This window comes from Trichosurus vulpecula, chromosome 4 (genome assembly GCF_011100635.1).
Source record: "Trichosurus vulpecula isolate mTriVul1 chromosome 4, mTriVul1.pri, whole genome shotgun sequence".
In the NCBI taxonomy this organism is placed as follows: Eukaryota; Metazoa; Chordata; class Mammalia; order Diprotodontia; family Phalangeridae; genus Trichosurus; species Trichosurus vulpecula.
This window is the reverse complement of record NC_050576.1, coordinates 211,842,098-211,865,659: the sequence shown is the minus strand read 5'-3', so window position 1 is coordinate 211,865,659 and position 23,562 is coordinate 211,842,098. Positions and strand designations below refer to the sequence as shown.

The window sequence follows — 23,562 nt, the reverse complement described above, 5'->3', positions numbered from 1 at the left end:
TTTTGATAACATCTGTTACAGAGAAAGAAGAGATAGCGAAATTTAACATGTCAAGATCTTTCAAAACCAGCCAATTTATATTTGGTGAATTCAATGTGAATTCATTTCTAAAGGGGAACATGGTGAAAAGTATGTTAGAAAATATGACTCGTTGAGGAACAAACAAAAGGCCTCAGTTGACTATTAGTAAATAACTTTCCACCAATGCAGGAAACGTTTCAGAATCAGCTTCTATGTGCACTCAGACCGTCTACTAATTACAAAACAGGTCAGAATTAATATCCAATTATAATTAAAGATGAAAATGAGAAGAAAACATTGTATAAAATTGTAATGGCCTTAATCTGACATGTTCAATCAAGCTATCAATAATGTAGAGTGATTCAGTCTTCCCAGTTTCATCTTTTCTTCTTTTGTTTGATCTTAATCATCATCACAGTTGAAACAGTTTTTGTAATAAGAAGGCAGAAGAGCCAGAAACTACCTTAGCCAGCAAAAGGCTTTAATTTCCTTTCCAAGTGGAAAGACATCGTAGCCAAGAGACGTGCCAGTTTGAAATAGTCATTTGTAAAGAACTACAGGGAGGAAATGCAGATTATAAGCAATATCATCCCTTAAAAGCAACAGAAATGAAAACAATTTACAGAACACTTAGTGTGAGAACTAATTAAGACATATTCTAAGAGAAGGAAAATGGAATAATTTTTCATCATTATCATCATCATTATTTATTGTTATATATTTCATCAATAACAGTAGAACCATCACATTTAGATCACTGTAATTTCTAGGAAAACAAGAATGCAATACAAATACTTATAGATCAATTCTATTTTTCTTCTGTTTATTGTCTTCCTTCAAATTTTGTATGTGAATTCTCTTGTGATAACTAGGGTCCCAGTGAGGGGGGAAGGAAATAAAAATGGTTTCTGAAATGATAAAGTTGAGAAGTGGGGCTTGATCATTCTCAGTATACAGTGGGGGCCATCCATGCTGAAGGTTATCCATTCTTAAATGTAGTGAGAAATTATTTTATAAGATATCCTATGGAAGATAATACCAAAAAACCAAAAAAATAAACCATAAAGATATTACTCTTTATAGAGGGTGATTGAGAGGGCATTAGTAACTACTCACCCATATTCTTTAGTCTTTCATCTCTATAATTTTTTTTGAAAATTAGATTTATGTGTTTTGATGGTTTGTTTAATGTAGTCATATGGATATGATAGGAATGCTTTTTACAAATGACAATCTGTGGAAGATCCCACTATTGCAGTTATATAATTGACTTAAAAGTGGAAAAGATAAATGATTCTACTGTTTTTTAAAAAATTTACTCAAAAGCATTTAACCTGGTAGAATAAAATGCAACATTAAAATATGTATATATATATATAATATATTGGAATATTTTATATATGTATATGTGTGTATATATATATATATATATATATATATATTTATCTTTGATATAGCATGTATGTTAAGACCATACAGGAGTCTTTGATCAAAACAATGTACCTCTGATTAATAACATCAATCAGGGCATAAAAAGTGGAGACAAATGCTTATGAAAGGTATTTAATTTTCATACGGGAGGATATCCAATGACAGGACCAAGTGGAAGAGTTTTTCTGTGGAAAGTGAGTTCCTGAAGATGTTTCTACTTAAGGATGATGTAATGATTGTATCAAGCCTCAGAACATTACAGGTCCCTTTCAGTGAGTTCCCTATTTACCCAATTTATACAGGAAAAGCTAACTGAAGAATATGAATTGTACAGAAAGGATGGCCAATGCATTTAATTAAAAAATATATCTGGGACAGATGCTATAGATAGTTGGTGGATTGGGCACAGAATTAAAGTTAGCATTGATTTCATAATCTCCAAATCCATTAGTGTTTTTTAATTCCCACTCTCTGTGAACTTTCTGTAGCCTTTCACACTGTTGATCACTCCACCACATTCATCCTTGATACTCTTTTTTTTCCCTTAGTTTTCTAGACACCAGTCTCTCTTAGTTGTCCTACCTATCTGACTGCTCCTTCTCAGTCTCCTTTGCTGTATTCTCATTCAGCTCATGCCCTCTAACCACAGCTATTCCACAGGCTTCAGTCTTGGGCCTTGTTCTCTTCTCCCTCTAAACTATTTTACTTGGTGGTCTCATCATCTTCCATGGATTTGAGTTAATGCTGATGATTCTCAATTCCACCTGTCCTGCCCTAAGCTCTCTGCTGACCTTCAGTCTTGCATCTCCAAATGCTTTTCAGATATGTCAGACAGGATGTCCTTGGCATGAGTTTAATCATTTTAAAAAAAATACAGATACCTTTTTATTCTTTATGATTGGAGTAGAAATAAGTAATGCATTCAGCAATAATCAATAATTATCTTTTTATTTGAAGTAACCTGTGATTTTTTTTAATTTTCAAATTTTTCATCATTTTCTCATACAGTTTAGTGATATGTGTAGGTAGCATTTGTCTTTAAATTTGGGTAGGGAAATCAATTTGTCATTTACTAGAAAGAAGAACTTGTAAGTAGGATCTGTCTTTCAAATGTAATTGTGAGGACATAAAAGTACATACTTGATTATGAAGGGGTGGGTAGGGTAACTTCTGAAATCAGATTTTATTTTCCATGTAAATTTTCCTAGTGGGAAGCAAATGTGATGGCTAGTTAATATTAATATTCAGTCTGCTCCACAGTTATGTTTCTTTTAAAATACTAGCACTCTGTGATCTTGTCTGGAGTCCTCTGAATTTGGTAACAATGAGTTAGTTTCTCAGAGTCTAATCACCTATAGATATGCAAACTAATCAGTTCTGGTTCCTGAGCCTTCAAAGCTTGAGCACCTAATCTCTAAATTCTAGGTAATTAATTCCAAGATAATACCATGTGCTAAATCTGAACAGCTGGAAACATACTTAGTCTAGGAATAAACAATACTTGTTGGAAAGCCAGGAAGGTTTTAATTATATCTTATATTTATTTGGTCTGAATAAATGGGTACATCCCCTGAACAGAGTACAGGCGAGTAAAAGGACTCAGACAAATGCCAGTCCTTTTATTGACTCCCAATTTGAATCTCCCACCTGGCAACCCCCCTGAATTGCCCATGTCATGCCTCCCTCAAACAGCTCCTTAAACATGCATACAAGCCTCTAACCTTTTATGTGATCAGAAGCCACCTGACTTACATTGTGCTAAAGCTTGGGGGTGGGGCAGGGAGATACTCTTAACTCTGTGGAAACAAAACTCCTCCCATTGTTTCCCACACTAGCATGATCCCAAGTATGACCATAATCATGGTGAACGAAGTTGGGAGGCACTTCCTTTTTGGCAGCTCTAATTAAATTGAAAAAGTATTCAGTAGAGATCAAATATAAAATCACCTGTTTGTTTTGTAAAGCCCTTTTCAAACTGTGTTCTTCCTGCCTTTACAGCCTTCTTACACATTTTTCCCCACCCATACACTTTATGGTCCAGCCATACTGGTGTACATGCCATTCCTCTTACATAAGGTCCATATCTAGTCTCAGAGCCGTTGTATTGGCGGTTCCCCCTGCCTAAAATGCTCTTCATTCTTACCTTTGCCTCTTTGGCTTTCTTCTAGACTCAGCTCAAGCACCATCTTCTACAGCAGACCTTTTCCAGCCCTCCCAGCTTCCCATTTAAGGTTATCTTCTAGAATTAAGAAGATCTGAGTATGAATCCTGACTCATATACTTACTACCCGTGTAACCCTAGATAAGTCACTTAACCTCTGTCTGCCTCAGTTTCTTCATTTGTAAAAATGGGGTTATAATAATAATAGCATCTCCTTTCCATGGTTATTGTGAGGATAAAAAGTGCTATACATGGTTATGTTAGCTTCTTGAAGGCAGGGACCCTTTTTACTTTTGCTTTGTATCCCCACTGCTTAACACTGTGCTTGTTCCATAGTAAGCACTTAATGCTTACTGATTGATTGATTTGTTCCTTGCCAAGAACTTCCTACATAGAGACCAATCAAAGAAAAATGTAGAACAAATGTAGGACAAATGAGGCATTGTCCTAGGCAGTAGGGATAAAAAGACAAAGTGGAAGAACAGTCTGTTTCCCCTAAGATATGCGAAGATTTGTGTGTATACATTCCTATATTGATATTTACCATTATACTTCAAGGTTTTCTTATATTTTTGGTTGCAGGTTGAACTTCAGTTTCAATTAAATCGATTACCGCTCTGTGAAATGCATTATGCTTTGGACAGGATCAAAGACAACAGTATTCTGTTTCCAGATGTTAGCATGACTCCCACCATACCTTGGAGTCCCAACAGGTACAATAATGTGAAAGATTCAATACTTGAAACTCATATTAATGCCATATTGGATTTTTTTGTATCTGCTAAGGCATGTTCTGAAACACAAGTATGCTTTGTATAAAATCTTCATTTGGCATTGTGGTAATACAGGAGGAGTAAATGAAAATGCTTTTGATATGAAAACAAAGTTAAAACATCAGAGATTCACAATCAGTTTTCTACCTGTCTTTAAATAAAAGAATCACGGTGTACTTTTTTGGTTGCATTAATTTGATGATGTTGAAACAAAATCTAATACTAGAAATACCTTTCTGCAAATTATGGAGGTATGACTCTTCAGACCTTGTCTAAATTGGTTCACGTAGCTAATTTTTCACAAGATAGTTTTGTTTCATGTACTAGTTACTTCCAAATAGGTTAATATGCAAATTATATTTTCCTTGAATGTCTGTCATATTGACAACTGATGAATAACATGCATTTTCTTCAAAATTTTTTTTACTATTTTGAAATAATATTTAAAGATGACAACTCCTTATTAGAATAATTTTTAACCTTAGTGGGTAGTCTGACTATACACATTGGAGATGAAATCAAAGGACCTGGGTTCAAGTTCTAGCTTTGTAACTTACTACTTGTATAACCCTGGGCCAGTCCTTTCACCTCTCTGGGCCTTTTTTCTTGCCTACAAAATGAGGTCATTGTTATAGATGACCTTTGAGGTACTTTCATTTCTATCTTAAAGACTCTATAATCCTATTAAACAGAGAGGGAATTAATTTCATGTTTTTTCTATTTATTGTTTTTCCATAAATTGCCAGTAGCCATGGTCATTTTTCTATGTGGCTGAACTTCAGCTGGTATTAGGTATGCTAATTTGATTTGAAAAAATATTTACTTTTTAACGATTGTTAAACCTGAAAGTTTGGTTGAAGGAAGCAAACAAGCTAGGTGATAGAAAAATCCATGTTGTTTATTATTTTCCCTTAAAGCATGGCTAAGCTAGCTTACTTGTATGTACAAGGAGTCAGAACATAAGCTCTGGCTCTCTGAACAAAGAAATGAGAAAACTTATATATGTTATTTTTAGCAGACCCAGCAAGCCTGTGTTACCTTACTTTTATGATCCCCATGTATGTTTAACCATGATACAAGAAGAGGATTTTACTCAATGGAGTAGATTTGTAAATACAATAAGATAATAGTGTTGACAAGAGTCAGTTGAAGTATATACCCGTAGAATATTAAGCGAGGTAGTCTCTCAGGATTAGGGTCTCATCCCTTAATGGTTAACAGGGGAAAGAATGTTCTTAGGTCAGCCAGATCTGGCCTTGTTGGCAGAGAAAAGATATTCTCTGAGCAAACTTGAGAGAACAAAGAAGCCCAGGTCTAGCTGATCATTAATTCAGGCCCTGGTCCTTGATTGAAATTACAAAAATGATATAAAATGGTATAAAATGTTCCACATGATCAATAGACATGGAACTAAAACAAACAACTATAGATTTGTGTCAAATTTAAAACACTGTTATAATGCTTTGATTGTACGTACAATCCATTTTGCATGTCCTTTAATGTTCTTTGGTTTATTGAAATACCTATTTTAAAGACTGGAGATCTGTTTATTTTAAAAATGTTATTATGCAAATGTATAGTCATACCTCATTTATCTTATATCATTTATCTCATTTATATAATCACATCTCTCCATTTATGCATCTTCCTTTTAGATTGTTGCAGCAGTCTTATAATTGGTCTTCATGCTTCAGGTTTCCCACCACTCCAATCTATCCTATATACTGTGGCCCAAATGATTTTCTTTAAGCTCAGATCTGATCATGTCAGACACTTTCCTACTCATTCAACTTCTGTAGCTTCCTGTTGCTTCTAGAATGAAACATAAGCTTCTTTGTTCAGCTTTTAAAGCTTTATACAACCTGGTCTCAACCTATCTTTTCAGTGTCCTCCTCTGTCTCCTTTTATTTTCCCCTCCTATACTTTATAATTTAGCCAAACTTACCCTGTTTCTTACCCATTATACTCCATTTCTCATCTTTGGGCCTTTGCATTGTCTGTTTTGCTTACCTGGAATGTAATGTCCTACTTACCTTTGCTTTATAGAGTCTCTCACTTTTTAAAAAAAAATAAACTTATTTATTTTTAGTTTTCAACATTCACTTCCTTAAGATTTGAGCTCCAAATTTTCTCCTCATCTTCCCCTTTCCCTCACCCCAAGACAGTGTGTAATATGATACAGGCTCTGCATAAACATTCATATTAAACATATTTTCACATTAGTCATGTTGTAAAGAAGGATTAGAACCAATGGGAGAAACCATGAGAAAGAAGAAACAAAAAAAAAAGGAGAACAAGTAATTTGCTTTGATTTGCATTCAGACCCCATAGTTCTTTTTCTGGATGTGGACAACATTTTCCATTATGAGTCTTTTGGAGTTATCGTAGATCCTTGAATTGCTAAGAAGAGGATAAGTCTATCAAAGTTACTCATCACACAATGTGGCTGTTACTGTGTACGATGTTCTCTTGGTTCTGTGCACTTCACTCAGCATCAGTTCATATGTCTTTCCAGGTTTTTCTTAAGTTTGTCTGCTCATTATTTTTTGTAGCACAGTAGCATTTCATTACATTTATATACCACAACTTGTTCAGCTGTTCCCTAACTGATGGGCATCACTTCAATTTTCAATTCTTTGCCACCACAAAAAGAGCTGCTATAAATATTTTTGTACATGTAGGTCCTTCCCCATTTGTATGATCTCTTTGGGATTTAGCCCTAGAAGTTGGTATATGCTGTGTCAAAGAGTATACACAATTTTATAGCCCTTTGTGCATAGTTCCAAGTTGCTCTCCAGAATGGTTGGATAAATTCATAACCCCACCAACAATGAATTAGTGTTCTAATTTTCCCACATCTTCTCCAGCATTTATAATTTTCCTGTTTTGTCACATTAGCCAATCCGATAGGTGTGATATGGTACCTCAGAGTTGTTTTGATTTGCATTTCTCTCATCAATAGTGATTTAGAGCATTTTTTCATATGACTATAGATAGCTTTGATTTCTTTGTCTGAAAACTGCCTGTTTATATCCTTTGACCATTTATAAATTGGGGAATGACTTGTAATTCTTATAAACTTGACTCAGTTATTTATATATTCTAGAAATGAGACCTTTATCAGACACACTGGTTTTAAAAATTCTTTCCCAGTTTTCTGCTTCCCTCCTAATCTTGGTTGCATTGGCTTTGTTTGCGTAAAATCTTTTCAATTTAATGTAATCAAAATTATCCGTTTTGCATTTCTTAATGTTCTCTAGCTCTTGTTTGGTCATAAATTCTTCTGTTCTCCATAAATCTGACAGGTAACTATTCCTTGTTTTCCCAGTTTGCTTATAGTGTCAGCCTTTATATCTAAATCGTGTACCCATTTTGACTTTATTTTTCTAACTTTCTTTAAGATGCTGTTCAAACACTGCTTTCTGCTTTCTGTATCAAACCTTTCCTTATGCCTTGAACTACTAGTGCTCTTCCTCCCCAACTACCATGCATTTAATTATTTTGTATATATTTGAATTTATGGTGTATTTATATTGGTACTTGTTTTATTGGTAAGCTCCTTGGGAGTAGAGATTATTCCATTTTTTTTTTTTTTTTTTTTGTGCTGATGTTTCACAAATAACACATGAGAGGCACTGGAGTTTTTGGACAGGTTCACTCTTGATCTGGGCAGACAGGAAGGATAGGAATATAGCTTTGGAGGGGTTAATAATCTTACCTTTTTTTTTTTTTTTTTTTTTTTTTTGCTTTTTGGCAGGGCAATCGGGGTTAAGTGACTTGCCCAAGGTCACACAGCTAGTACATGTGTCAAGTGTCTGAGGCCGGATTTGAACTCAGGTCCTCCTGACTCCAGGGCCGGTGCTCTACTCACTGCTCCACCTAGCTGCCCCTAATAATCTTATTTTATTCTAGTCTAGTCTTCTCAGTGAGAATTGCTGATAATGGAAGCACCAACTCCTTTAGCATTCCCTAGTCACCCTTCTTGCGGGGGTCAACAAGGAGGGGCAACTACACCTGCATCTCGATGGGGTCAATCGAGACAGGCACAGCATTCCAGCTTGTGCACTTCCCTAAATCCTCTCAAGCCTCAACGAGGATTGGTTGAGGCAAACACAGATTCCCCCTGAGCCTTGATGGGGGCTGATCAAGGCACACACAGCATTACACTGTCACATTTCCCTGTGGGTTCCCCACTTACTGACCAGTGCATACTTGCTTTATAGGGCAGCAAAGAAGGCATATTGCCAGCAATAGCCTCACAAGTTTATATTATCTCACCGTTATATCTTACTGCACTGTTGCAGTGGGTATTTACAATTTTAAGCACAAATGTTTATATTATTTATCATTATATAGCACTGCACAAGCATGGTGGAGATGTTTATAAGTCATGAGCCTGAGAAATAGAGATTGTTATGGCCATGGGTCCTGTGAAACTAAACGCTAGGAAAGAATAACAAAAATCTGTCTTACATACACTGAGATCTACCTTGTATTCCCAGTACTTAGCATAGTGCTTGGCTAAAAGCAGGTGCCTAGTAAGTGTTTATTGATTGGTTGATTGATTAACAGAAGAATGACATTGGGCAAATCACTATGCCTCTCTTGAGCAGTTTCTGTCTGGGATATTTTTTCCTCCTAAAAGACAGAGAAACTGGTTGGGAAGTTGGATCAGTGGGATGAGCTTTGGTTTCTTGGACTGATAAAGTCTGTGTGCTGAGGCTTGATCCTGCTGACATGGCTTTCTAGTTGCCTAAGGCAGGGCTGTCCAAAATGTGTCCAGCAGTGTGATTTATGTGGCCGCCTACAAGCATAGAAATTTACATAAATGCTTTAGTAAAGGAAGCCGATCTCTCACCAAAATGGCAAATCAAAATATATTGTCTGTCGTTTCAGTAAAAACCTAAGGTTGGACAGCCCTGGCCTAAGACGTTGCCTTGTTGACTGGGCTAATTTCCCTAAAAAAGCACAGAAGCTGCTGGTGAGACTTAATCAGTCCAGGTGGCTTAGGTTAGAGCCATTCATCTTAATTTCCAGTTGCCTAGGGTATAAAAGGCCTGTGCATGAACAATCAGCGACTGTCAGACTCAATGCTATCCTACCCAACATAGTCTCCTGACTAGTTAAATTTCTATATAGAGACAAGACTCTCACTAGTTTCCTTTCCATGTTATGCCTAAGTAAGCCTCTTTTTGTTAAGATAGTTTTAAGACTGCTCATTCTTTTCTGAATTATGAATATGAAGCATGAGGTGGTTTGAATCAGGCCCAGATGACACTAATCCCAGTTTCCTCATTTATAATATGATGACAGTCATATGAGATAATCTCTCTGACCTGTTTGCTGTGAATATATGATTTAACTGAAACTTATCCCTTTAAGTATGAAAAACTTTTATTTTACTAATTTTGATAAGATATATGAATTAAAAATTATAAATACTGTTAATAAGAACAATTAAATGAACATATAAGACAAAGAATAAAATATTATGTTAAGCCTATATCCTTTAACAAGGCTGAACTATGTTTACAAGTTACTAACAAACAATAAAAATTCTTCTATTCTGTCTTTTCTTTCTGGTCTGTCCTTTGACTCAAGTTTTTCTTCCTTCTATTTTTTTCTCCTTCCAACAACATAAGTTGTACTTGGTGTTTATGAAATTCTGTTTCTGCCGATTCTACTCTTAATCATGTTGTATAAGTCTTTCTGTATTTGTTTGCTTTATATTTACCATTTTAATGGTACTGTAATATTTAGTCATATTAACATACTACAATTTATTTAACTATTCAATAATTATTGGACATATAAGTTATAATTAAAATAGGTGAAAAATTCTTTTCTACTTCCTTACTTCCTTAAACAGGGTATGTCAAAAGTAACTCAGCATCATCATTTTGAAAAATAATTATTATAATCTCAATGCAGATAGACATAGGGATAAAAAATGGATCTGTGATTTCATTAGTCTAGGAAAGTCGTGGGTTAGAAAATTCTGTCTACCCTTGCAGGTTGGCACCTTCTCCACAACTTAAAGTAGTAGAGAGTTGCCTAGAGTGCTGAAATATTAGTTGATCAGCCAATTAGTGCTAAAGATGGGACTTAAACCCACTTTTTTCTGGGGCTGAAGTCAGCTTTCTATCCTTTGCACCATATGATATGTCATATGCACATAATATAATAATGACCTTGAAGATTATTAAGTGGATAGAATAGTTGGCTTCTGTACTAAATGGCTCTAGATTCCTGTAATTTGGATTTGTGTTTGATTTTTTTCATAGTTTATTAGAACTGAATATAAAATAAGGTCTAAATGAAGGCCTGAGAAAACATCTCTGAGGAAAAATGCATTAAATTTATTGCATAGACTATATGACCTTTATTTTAGTTCCTTTCTATTTAAAAAAATTACTTCTGAGTTTTTGGCCACATTCTGGATCATTAAGGTTTCCAGAAAAGTGATCTTCAGTAGAGAAATGCAAGGTTAGTTTGTCCAAGGTAAAAACCTTTGTAACTTTTTTCTCTTTTTGTTTTATTTTAAATAGCACCCTATAACATAGCATCCCAGTGTTTACGAAGGAAATTTTTCATAGCTTTTTCTGTGAATATTTAAATTAGCCCTTGTCTTCATGTAGAGTACATTTTGCTATCAGAACTATCTGTTCATATTGCACTAATGTTTTGGCAGACATTTTTGATTGCAATTTTCTTAGGTTTTTCTTCTAATTAGTTGTCTTCTTTTACTTCCTGTACCCGTTATCTTCCTCAGTGAAATTAGGTTATTATGTGTCTGAGTTGTTATAGTCTTGATGGAAAACCATACAATTAATTCCCCACTCACTTTTATCACTGCCATTGCTCCTCCAGTGCAAGTCTTCCAAGCCCAGCCAAATTATGACCCTTTGTGCTGCTGTGGCAGGTATTCACTGCACAGTATACTTACATTTATATCATTGAAAAGCTTATAACCTTTTTTAGGTATTCTTGAATCAAACTGACATTTTCTAAATGCTTGACATCTTTGAATGAAAATGGTGTTGGTGTGAAAACAAAGCTAATCTTTGAGGTATGTTTTCAGTGTCTAGGCCCAGAACGTATAATTTTATAGCTTTCCAAAATAAATCTTTTGATGAATTGGCAATGGATTCACTCTCTGAATTGTGTTATATTGACTATGTAAAGAAATGAGCCAGAATTTCTGCAATTTCTGCAATATATTTCTACGTATCTCTATGAAAATTTGCACAAGTATATGTGTTTTTCTCAGATGCTTTCATAAAATGTAGTAAAATTATATATTGAAACTTTAACAATGATAAAGTTCTTTTGGTAGACTTAATATCACTCTGAATAAAAAAATGGTAATAGGTGGTTTGTGATTTCTTCAGGCAATTTATTAAATCTTTTATTACCCAAAGTAAATTGATCTTTAAAGTTAATTTTTATTTCAAATTGGTTTAATTGTAAATCATTCCATGACAAAATTGAATGGTGTTTTAAAAAAAATGTACTTTCAAAATAAGCATTAGTTTTCTAGGTATTCTAAATGTTTATTGTTTATTGTTCATTAGTTAAATAACCTGGTGTGTTTAAAATAATTTTCAAATTTTTTTTTTTAATATAGGCAATGGGATGAGCAGTTGGATCCTCGACTAAATGCAAAACAGAAAGAGGCTGTTCTGGCTATTACCACCCCACTTTCAATACAGCTGCCTCCTGTTCTTATCATTGGTCCCTATGGGACAGGCAAAACCTTCACTCTAGCTCAGGCAGTCAAGCACATACTCCAACAACAGGATACTAGGTGAGATGGTGGTATAGAGATTTAGATATTTAATTAACAATATAAATAGCCAGTTTTTCCACTTAAAGACTAAAGGAAGGCCAGTAGAAAGTAGAATGAAATTTTCATTGAGCTTAAAAAATTGTCAGTGTTTTGGTGGCATTAATGTTTAATTAATTACTCTTAAAATTATCTCTTTTTCAAAAGAATTTGCAATATAGAGAGTAATTGTATTTAAACAGTTTAAGAATACTCTCCATTATACATTTAAAATTATGGTGTTAGTTAGATCTCCAAAGTGTTCTTATATTGCTTATATCATAGCATATCTTATATCTGACCTGAAAGCTTTTAGAAGTAATTTGTATAAAATATAATTTTTTTGATGGTTTAAAGATGAACATAACTTCATAAAAGCCTCATTAAATCATGTATCATGGAGATTAGTGAACAGTTTAAGAGAATTGTATGGAAAGATGGCCACCGTCTGCTTTTTTTTTTTTTGGATATTTTACTACTTTGATTGTTTTGTGTTTTATCATTCTTTTTATTTGCACCATTTATTCCAGCAGGATTCTCATTTGCACCCATTCTAATAGCGCTGCTGATCTCTACATAAAGGATTATTTACATCCATATGTAGAAGCAGGCAATCCCCAGGCGAGACCTCTCAGGTATTTTTTAAGGCTTATTATGTATCTATAAACATACCTTTATTATTCTTAAGAAAAGGTGTCTGTAAGATAATTTCAATAACTTTGAAAAATTTAAACATTTAAATATATTGGCATTTGAAAGTTTGGAGAAACAATTTGAAAGGATTTGAATTTAGTGAAAAGTTTTAAAACGCTTTACAATTTATTTTCCGTACCTAGTAAAGACATCCTTTTTTAAGTTTTACTTATGTGAAAATGTCTTTTCTATTTGAGGAAAGTTTAATATGCTCCTCTAAAAGCTGCTATGATAAAATATAATAAATATTACTTAGTTGTATTTTAAAATATTGTAACACATTTGGCATGTACCAGTCATGCAGTAATATTTATGAAAGTAAAATTGGAGTGGCAAACCTTACAAGAAATTGTCATAGAGGTTACACATTAGAGAACCATGAAGAATAAAATGTTTTTTGTTATTAAATGTACTGAATTTGTTATTTGAAAGATTTATCCAAAGTTTTGGAAAGAAAGTGGCACAAGGATTTAAGGTAGAGACAGGAAGCCCTTTGGATATATATAAATACAGGACATATTTAAATGTGGGTTAAGTTTATTAAAGATGAAATAATCCTTTTCTTCAGAAAGCAAAATAGAATCACCAAACTATTATACCATTTGCTCTCATTATATTCTAAATTAGTGTTTAGTTTTATCATCTTACATACTAATATGCCATGCCTTGTGTTGTTTGGATTAAATTACTGGTTGCAGATTGATTTCCAATCATAGCTCTAAGCCATAATTTACTAAATTTTTATTTCTAGATGAAAATTGGGCAAAAAGATGACATTAAGAAAATTATTCATTTAGTAACTATGGTAATATTTTTAATGATTTTATAATCACGTATAAACAGTGGTATCAATTATATTGATTCTTGTTGCTCTCCCTAAATCTAATTCTGAAAGGTAAAATAAAACAAGTAATTGACTTTAAATTTCTTATGCTTACATTTTATTGAAAACTGTTTAGTGGAGCAGGATTTATGATGGGGGAATATTATGCTTACTCTGACAGATAATAGAATGACTTCATTTCTTCAAGTTAAATGAATTTTGCTAGGCATCATCTTTTCTGGGAATGTTTTTACTTTAATAAGGTAAATGGCATGCTTCTAGTAGTAATATTATAATCTCCAAAGTTCTAGGGACTTTGGATGTGAGACTTTTGAGGTTCATTTCCGGGTATGGCAGTTATTTTTTGTCACATATGGTACTGGGGAATGTGACCTCCTAAATTTACATTTTGGCTAACCATGATTTGTTGGTCCTTTCCTTAAGTATTAGGGGATATGATTGGATTTATACTGTATTCAAGTCTGTTAAATTGGGAACAGAGCTCTAATAACTGTCCATCTGTTTATGTGTCTATTATATTCCACATATAGAAACTTGTGCATTTGCAGGGAAAATTGAATAATCCCCCCCCTCCCCCCCACCAAATGCCACAAAATGAAACCAAAAAAATCCTGAAAAACTCTGCTATGGTTTGGGATAAGTATCTAAATATAGTCCAATACACACCTAATATCTTACCTCTTACTCTGAAAGCAAATAAAGTTATAAAAAAGTAAATAAAATGAGGTGCAAGACTTTGAGGAATTTTATAAAATTGTTTTAAAACTTAAATCAAGTTGGTAGAACGAAGTATTGTGGTATAATTTCAAAGTATGCCAGAAGGCCTGTTTCTCCCAAAGCATTTCTTTCATGGTGTCCCAAATTTCTGCCATTACTGTTGGTATTTTAACAAAGGCCTAAAGTGTGTTTGAGAAGCTCCTCCTAAAATTTGTTTCCTGGGAAGGATAACAAATTAAATGATTAGGATTTATTTCGGGTGTTATCACATTGGTTTGTGGTTTATTAGTTTCCTTATAGATAAGGTACTGCTGGAGAATGACTAGGAGAGAATTTTATTTGGGGAGGTGAATGTATGTAAAAATGAGGAACATGGAGGACAGATAGGTTGCCCTAGGGAAGACACACAACAGGAGGGCTACTGAGTGCTTAGGGTTTGAGGCGGGTAGTGGTTGACATGTGACAAAAAGTGTTAAACAATAGGAAAGAGGCTAACGAAGATTGTGTATATCAGTTTTGCTTGGGCCAGGTCTTTGTATATCATCAATATAATAACTGCTGTCAGCTTTTACAGATAATATAAATAATGTAGTTAGAATGCAAATAGGGATATTGGAAAAAAATCTGTTCACAGTGTTTTTGGATGGACCTTTTTAGAAAAAGCTGTATTATTTTTAATGTCAATTTATTTTATTAGTGTCAGAATTTTTAAAAAATAAAGTATATAGAAAATTTATTTTGGTTGCTTGCATGTGATTTTTGAGATCAGCATCTGATTATGGCAGAGTTTGTAGTAGAGCTTTGTATATTAAGAAAAATGTGCATTCCTTGCTTTTGTGTGCATGACTTTTCTGGTATGACTCTGGATACGTTTGTATGCATTTAACTGTTGCTTTGCTTGGTGCAGGTATGTGCTTTATAGTTTTTCTCTGGTTATTTCTCCTGATTTGCAATATTTTATGTACAGTGGAGTAAATACAGACACACACACACACACACAGACACACACATATTTCCAGGGCATGTCTCATTTTAAAATTAAGTGAAATCTTCATGAAGCGTTTGAATAGATATACTATTGGAAGTTAAGTCACCTGTAAATCTTACGCTACTTAAAAATGTTTTTGGAAGCATTTTTAACAATCATGTGGATACTGTCCCTTTAAATGCAGAACAAAATGAAGGTGTAGAAGACCTCAGTTTTTATTCACGAAACGAATATTATCTTTTGAAGAAAATAGTCTATATAACCCAATTTGGCCATAATGTCAGTTGAATAATCATAATTAATCAGTGGGAAGTTGACTGATGTCCAAAGTAAACGTGAAAATACAGATTGAGAAATTTAAATTAATTATTGTTGAAAAATAAGGCCTTTTTTGGTACAAGAAATTTGGAGTGGAATTTAATAGCTAATTTTTTTCAAAGATATTTTCATTTATTTAAAGGTATTCTTAGTTAAAGACATTATCTCTAGATATATTCTCCTTGAGAATAATAGTATTTATTTTAAATGTATTGAAAAAAAAGAAAAGAAAAACCAAGGTTTATTCAAACCTTGGACTGCTTCATGAGAAAGGGAAATTTTTAAACATTTAATATTCTCTGCCTGAAGTGTTGCTTGTAAATTTTGATACAAAAACTACAAATGGTTACATCACATTATTTCAGATTTCCTAATGAGTTGCTTTGTTTGTCTATATATTTTATGCTTCCAATGCAGGTGGGCCCAGTTTAAGAAAACTGGATTTTCAAAAATCCAAATTTATAAAACAGGTAAATTAGGCAGTTATATATTTGCATATCAGAAGTATTATCAGATTGAAAAAATTAAGTATAGAATTCCATTAAATAATGAAATCCTACATTGTGTTTAACATAAAGCTGACTGTCCAACTTTTTAGAACTATGTATATTGTGTAAAGTGAAGTACACATATATTCATCTGAAAGGTTACCCTTGTTTCTGATGTTTCTTATTAAAATGTTTATTAATGCTTTTCCCTCCATCACTGTCATTTCCTAATGACTTCCCCCTTCCCCTCCACCCCTTGACTTCAGTTCCTTCTATTCCCTGATATACTAACTTCATAGTTCACCAATATGGTTTGAAAATGGGGTATGTTGGTTAAATTTACTTCTTTTATGTTTTCAGTTTTTGTTATTAAAATGTAGGTAAATGCTAAGTCTTAAGACATCCTATCATCCACATTTTTCTACTTTGTCAAAAGCATGAAAAATAAAGAATACTTGAGAACAGAAGCTATAGATATGTTCATTTACTTTCAGAAATTTGGATAACTTTAAAACTTGTAAAGACTTTACTATTATCTAGTCCAAACTCCCTTGTTTCACAGATAAGAACATATTTTAGTTCCTTTTATGGCTGTCATGTCATAGGGCCAAAAGAGGACAAGGTCTCATTTTTTTTTCAATTTCCTTCTAACTCAGAACTTTAACTTTATTCTTATTATTCGGTGTCCTGAGTGTTTTGAGTAAGCACGTCTCTAATACTCACAGAATGTTACTGCCAGTGTACATCAATCCTTTGGGAATTAGTCAAGAGGACAGAAACATAGCTCTTAACATGTAGGACATGAGAGCAGAGAACTTTTGGTTAGTGAAAAGAATACAAGGCATCACACTTTTTAGAAAGGACATTAACAAACTACTGTTTGTTTACAGCAGGGCAACCATGATAATAAGGTTGGACCACATGTCATAAGTTGAAGTCGAAGTAACTGGTGAAATTTAACCTTCATAGGAGAAGACTTTTTGGTGGAGGAGAGATAATGGAGAACATGGTAGATGTCTTCAAGTATGTGAAGTATAGTTATAGGCTCGGGGTCCACAGGAGGTTGAAAAAAGACAGAAGGAAGAGAAGCAATTGGAATTCACAGAGAGGAGAATTTTGACTTGGTGTTAGAAAAAACATTTCCTGATCGTTAGAGCAATCTAGAAGTTTTCATGAACTGTCTTCGGAAATAGCGGACTCCTCCTCACTGGAGGTTGTCAGGTGAAAGCTAGATGATCATTTGGGAATATTGTACAAGGTATTCCTAGTCAGGAATAGTTTGGGCTAGATGACCTCTGATCTTTCTAGTTCTAGTTTCTATAAGTCTGTAAATTGTAATTGATAGTGAGAATTAGATTACTATAAGAATGCTTGAAAAACTGTACTACATATACATGTATTTTATACTACATGTGAAATGTAGAAAACTTATTTGGTGTGATTCATTGTCTTCTCTCCACAATTGAACCTGTGGATTTTTTTTAAAAGGTCTTTTAAATTTTGCCTACTTTTTTGGTAGACATTTTTTTCTATTTAAAATGTCCATACGTATCATACCACACTGTACAAAGTATTACATTATCTGCTAAGATTCAGCTTTTTTTGAGTTGATGGTGATATCAGATTAGCCAAGAGTAGGATCAGGGGATTTATAACTGAAAGAGGCCCTTAGAGGTCCTTTATTATGAGACCTTCATTCTTATAAATGATGAAATTTAAGTATATAATAGATTTTCTTCACTGGATCTCAGTTTTGCACATCTCATCTCCTTGTGTATTCCTTATTTAGACTCCCATCTTAATGTCTTACCATATATTACCGGACAAGTGTCTCAAATTGGTCACCGAGAATTAGGTTTGAATAGCAAGAAGAGAGATAATTTAATGTTTATACATTTTTTTTGACTTTAAGAAAATAGAATACAGCTTATTTGTCCTGCTGTATGAAGACCTATGATAGTTTGACAGAATCCTTTTGAAGATATGTTTTAGAAATTGCTTAAAAATAAGATCATTGGATTGTAGATCTAGGTTTATAGGAAGAGACCCTAGAAATCATCCAATCTAACACTCCCCCCCCCACTTCTCCCCCCCCCCCCCCCCCCCAGCTATACAGGTGAGGAAAATTGAGGCTCAGAGAAACCAAGTGACCCTCCAAAGATCACATATGTGCTAAGTATCAACGTTTGGATTGGAACCCAGATCCTCTGAATCCATATCCATCATTCTTTTCACTCTAAATAGATGAATGATTCCAGCATTCTCTTTTCTCACTTGTAGAATTTGCATATTAGACCATAATTGTGTGTGTGTGTGTGTGGTGTTATTAGGCTATTAGAAGAATTATAAACACATACACACATATCTCTCTCTCTCTCTCTCTCTCTCTCTCTCTCTCTCTCTCTCTCTCTCTCTCTCTCTCTCTTTCTCTATTTACCTATCTACCTCCCTATCTAATCTATCTGTTCTAATAGCCAGTCATCAAGCACCTATTGAATCCTTACTCTGTGCCTAGCATAGTGCTAGATATTGTCTGTGAGGTTGAGGAAGGGGTGGTGCAAAGGAGGCAGAATTAGAAGATGTTTTTCCCGTCCTCTACCCAAAAGCTTATATACTGACTGAGAAAATAGAACTACATATATGAAATGGAGAACAGATGAAATCTTAAACAGTGGTACTATTAATACAATGAGTTACAATAATACAATAAAAATTCAGAGAAGAAAGGTCATTCAGGTAGGCTGGAAAGGTAAGCTGAAGTAGTTAGAGGTGGCTTGAACTCTAGTTATCTTAGAGACTGAATAGGCCCTAAGAATAATGAAGGAAGAATAAGAGCATTGTAGGTATGAAAATCATACTTTACTTATCTTCAACAGTGGACTCCTACTCCTACCATCTGCCTGAATAGGAATAAACCTATTCAAGCTGTTGAATGACTGGAAGAAGAAAAAGCAAAACAAAACAAAACAAAAAAAACAACAGTGGACTAGGATTGTTACTATTAATATTATTTAACAACTAGGCCCTCAGTGTTTTGGAAATCCTTTTATTCAATTCTGTTTGACTTTCCATAGAAAGCAGGTGTTGCAAGCCTTTTTTTCTCTTCTTAGGCTCCCAAGTCTATCTTTCCTCCCTTTTCTCAGCAGATGACCTTGCCCCCACTTTACAGAGAAGATGGGTATCTCTGGTGAGTGTTCTCATTTTTCATCTTCCAAACTTCAAAACTTTACACATCTTCACCTATTCTCTTCTCCTTTACTCCAGTCTCAGCATGAAGTGGCTCATCTGCTTGTGTACTTAGGCTGATCCTTGATTTGTCCTTTTGTCTTTTTCCTCTTCTATCTCTTCTTATCTGTTTGCACCTTCTCCAGTTCACAGACATTCTCAGGTCTTCCCTATCCTTGAAAAAACAATTCCTTTGAACTTCTTATCTCCTTAAGCTGTCACCGGATAGTTCTCTTACCTTTCACTGAAAATCTCTTAGAAAGAAAGTTGATGCCTCTACTTGTTCATTCCTCATCTCCTTGCAATCTGATCAGCTCATGTCATTTTCTAGTTGTATATATCCTTGATGAAGTCTTTTCTACCACTTCTTGCACATAAAATTTATCTTTATCAGTTGCTAATATGCTATTGCCTACTTATGCTGACCATGTTCCAAGTCCTTTGGGTTATTGAGTTTTAGATCTTTACAGGTCGTGGTATTCCATAATTTATAGCTATATAGTATCACCAGAAGAATATGAATATTAAAAAGAGGGGCTTTTGTGACAGGGAGCAGCCTGAGATCAATGAAAAGTGCTGTGCAGTTTCTTAAATCAGATCCAGCATCATCTCTTCTTCCTATTAATTTCTAGACCCAGCTCATTGTCCACCTTCAGTGCCTATCAAATAAGATAGTACTTGTAAAGTACTTAGCATAGTGCTTAGCGCATAATAGGCACTTAATACTCCCCTCCCCCCCACCCCCCTTTCCCTCTCTGTGGTTTATGCACTGATGGATTAACTTAATGGGCTGTCTGGCCAATTGCATGTCATAGTCTACATAATAGGCATTTCCCCGCGCTATTTGGTTTTTCCTCTTTGGATTGCTAATCAAATCTATTTTGAGTGATTGTAGATTTCATTCAAGAGACTCTGTAGCACCTTAGAACTTGATACTGTTAACACAGTACCACCCACAGATTGGAACTTCTGGATGACCATAGCACCTGTAGGGAAAACCTCTTTCATTTTGATTTTGTACAGGGTTTCCTCTATCATAGTGTTGAAAGCTTTTGGCTAGCATGTATCTCACTGTTTTATTCCTTAGTTTGATATTGATAATTAGAGGATTATTGAACCATTGTGTCTGTGAAGGAGTCCATTATGATCATAAATGTATGAGAACCACCTCATTGGAGAAAGCCTTTAGTGCTGTGTTTTGTTTTGCGTTACCAAATAGAAATTGGTTTTTTGGTAATTAAAAAGCAACAAATGCATTTGGATTTTGTATTAGCTTGCTTCAGTCACATCCGACTGTGGAGATACAGTCTAATATGGAAAATTATTTTCAAAAACTTTCCTATTCCTTCTAATGTTTTCATCAAAGACACTGTCGATAGGTATGTAGATTATTCTTAAAGGAATTTAATGAAGATGAGAGAAGGTAGGCAGATGGCATTTATTGATATTTTGGTCTTTTTTTGTAATACTGCATATTATTTTTTCCAATTATCTGATATCTTCCCCTGTTGCATATTGATTCCTCAAAGCTTTTGAAATATTTTGATCCAGCTACTCTTCCTGTCCTTGTTGCCTTTAGTGCCACTTTCCCTTCCTTATATAGCAGATCATGGACTAAGTGTTACAGGACAAGTATGGTGGTTTCACTGTCATTGACAATGAAAATAGTTTATTATAAAAATGCCAACACATCTGTTTCATTTTTCATCTGTTTGTTGTCTTCCTTCCAGTTTCATCTGTGAATGCTCTTGGGATGATCTGGCTTAGTTGGGCTTCACACCAAGGTTTCTGCAGAGTTGGTTTTCCCTCCACCACTCTTCGCTGTTTTGTGAGGTGATACTGCTCATAATCGTCCACCATCCTCTTCTGTAACATTTGGCAAATAAATTGATATTCTAGACCAGTGTTACCTTTAGCTGCCATGTCCAATTATTTGGTGGCTGGGCCAGTTTTTAGGTTCTTTTGGTCTTCTTGTTGCGGGGATTGATTTACATCAGTTAATCTTCTACAGGAAATGATAATAAACTATGCCATTGTCTTTTGGCTTTGTTTTCCACTTTTTGTGCCAATATTCTGACTCAACTTATCCAGTGCCTTCTGACTTCCTTCTTAAGAAAGTAAGTATTCATGACATACAGATATGAGGCTTCTAGACATCCTACAAACTTAGGATTTCTTAATGCTAAACCATATTTTTCAATATTTTTTACCTGTATCCACCATCCCATTGAGCATCAATTTAAATTTAGAGGCTATCAATAAATTCTTTGTAGAATATTTCTAAGTTTCTTTTAAAGATGCAGATTTCTTCACGTGGTCTGTTTTTGCTTGTGCCTTTGGGTGCTTGATGAAACCAGTTCTATCAACTCCTTTATTTACCTTTTCAAAGAGAATCTATAAGCCATTTTTTAATTTAGTGCCAACTTCCTTTGCCTTTTGACTTAATTTATAATGAAAATATTTATTATTATGGAGCAGTTCCTCTAGTTCAGCTTGTTGGTCATTGGACTGAGATGTCACATTCTGAGTTTTAATAGTTAAATTATGTTTGTAGATGGTTTAAATTCTTAGCCCTCTGCCTGCCTTTTCCTCCAGTTTGACACCACAGCATTACTATAGAAATGGAATGGGGTTACACATGACTTCTGCCTTTTCCTTCCTTCCTTCCTTCCTTCCTTCCTTCCTTCCTTCCTTCCTTCCTTCCTTCTTTCTCTCTTTCTTCCTGTCTTTCTATCTTTCTTTCTTGTTACCATGGCCAAGTAATCACATAATGGCTAGTCAGATTATAGCAAGTCATTTTGTACTCTAAGTTGGCCTTATTCAGTGGTATAGTTTTTTTTTTTTTGGTGGTGGTGGAGCATACTTGAAGTTTTTCTAGTTTGGTAGTTCTTGAGATATCTTGTATTCTATTGACATAGCATTTGAGAACCGAGAATCATCTCTGTGCTAAGATGAGGTATTGAAGTAGAACTTTTGTGGAGTTTATAAACTTAGGAATATTCTAAATTTATAAAAAAAATACGTATTTTGATTTATGTTCTCTTTTTCTAAAATCCTGTGATTTTTTTTATGATTAGGAGTAAACTTAAGACATCATAGTTTATAAGAGAATATGCCTTATGGAATCTTAGAGCTGGAAGGGACTTTAGAGATTGGCTTGTCTAGCCACCTCATTTTTCAGAGGAATCAGAATTAAAGAATTTGGAAGTTGAAAGCAACCTCAGTCCGACTGCTACGAGAAAGGAGTCCACATTACAATATACTTGATGAATCTAGCCTCTGCTTGAAGACCTCAGAGAAGGAAGAATGTATCTCTGCAAGCATCCTATTCTACTTTTGATTGGCTCTAATTGTTAGGAAACTTTTCTTGATATCAAGACTAAATTTGCCTCTTCAAACCATTACTCCTGATTCTGTTCTTTAGGGCCAAACAGGCAGGGCAGATACAATTCCTTGTCTATGTAACAGTCTATGCTACTTTGAACATAGTTATCATGCCCCTCTTGAGTCTCCTCTTCTCCAGGCTAAATACCCCTAGTTTCTTCAATGATCCTTATATGACATGAATTTAAGACCATCCTTCATCATCCTAGTTGCCCTCCTCTAATTGCCTTCCCGTTCTTTCTTCAACAATGATGCCCTGTACTGAACATAATATATTAGATGAAGTTTGACAAAGGCAGAGTACACAGGGACTCTTACCTCTGATTCCATGAAGCTGTGCCTCTTAATGCAGCCCTAAATTGTATGAGTTGTTTGTTTGCCCTATCATACTGTTGATTCTTTCTGTCAGTCCATAGGCTCAAGTGCTTGGGCACTTGCTAAGTACTGTTCTTGTTTGTCTTTTTTCTTGAAGAGGCAATACCCAGAAAGGCAAAACACAAAACCAACTCCTGCCCTTAAGGTGCTACATAATAATTAGGGAGACAGTATGTAAACAAGTGACATATACAAAATAGATACATTGTGGTAGGTAAGTAATCTTAGAGGGGGGAGACTTAAGTGACTGGGTGAGTGGGGGGAGTATGAAGACCTTTTATAGAAATTGGTATTTGAGTTTACTCTTGAAAGAACATAG

The 23,562-nt window shown here is 34.5% G+C and overlaps 1 protein-coding gene across 3 annotated transcripts in view; it reads left to right on the top strand.

The window, feature by feature from the left end:
• HELZ (helicase with zinc finger) overlaps nt 1-23,562 on the top strand; it is a 287,790-nt gene that overhangs the window by 153,385 nt on the left and 110,843 nt on the right. For 2 of the 3 annotated variants that reach the window (XM_036756959.1, XM_036756960.1), the window contains exons 13-15: nt 4,196-4,326; nt 12,014-12,193; nt 12,742-12,846. In XM_036756959.1, coding sequence (XP_036612854.1) covers nt 4,196-4,326; nt 12,014-12,193; nt 12,742-12,846 — 416 coding nt within the window. The remainder of the gene's footprint in view (nt 1-4,195; nt 4,327-12,013; nt 12,194-12,741; nt 12,847-23,562) is intronic. The other variant, XM_036756961.1, reaches the window with a different exon arrangement.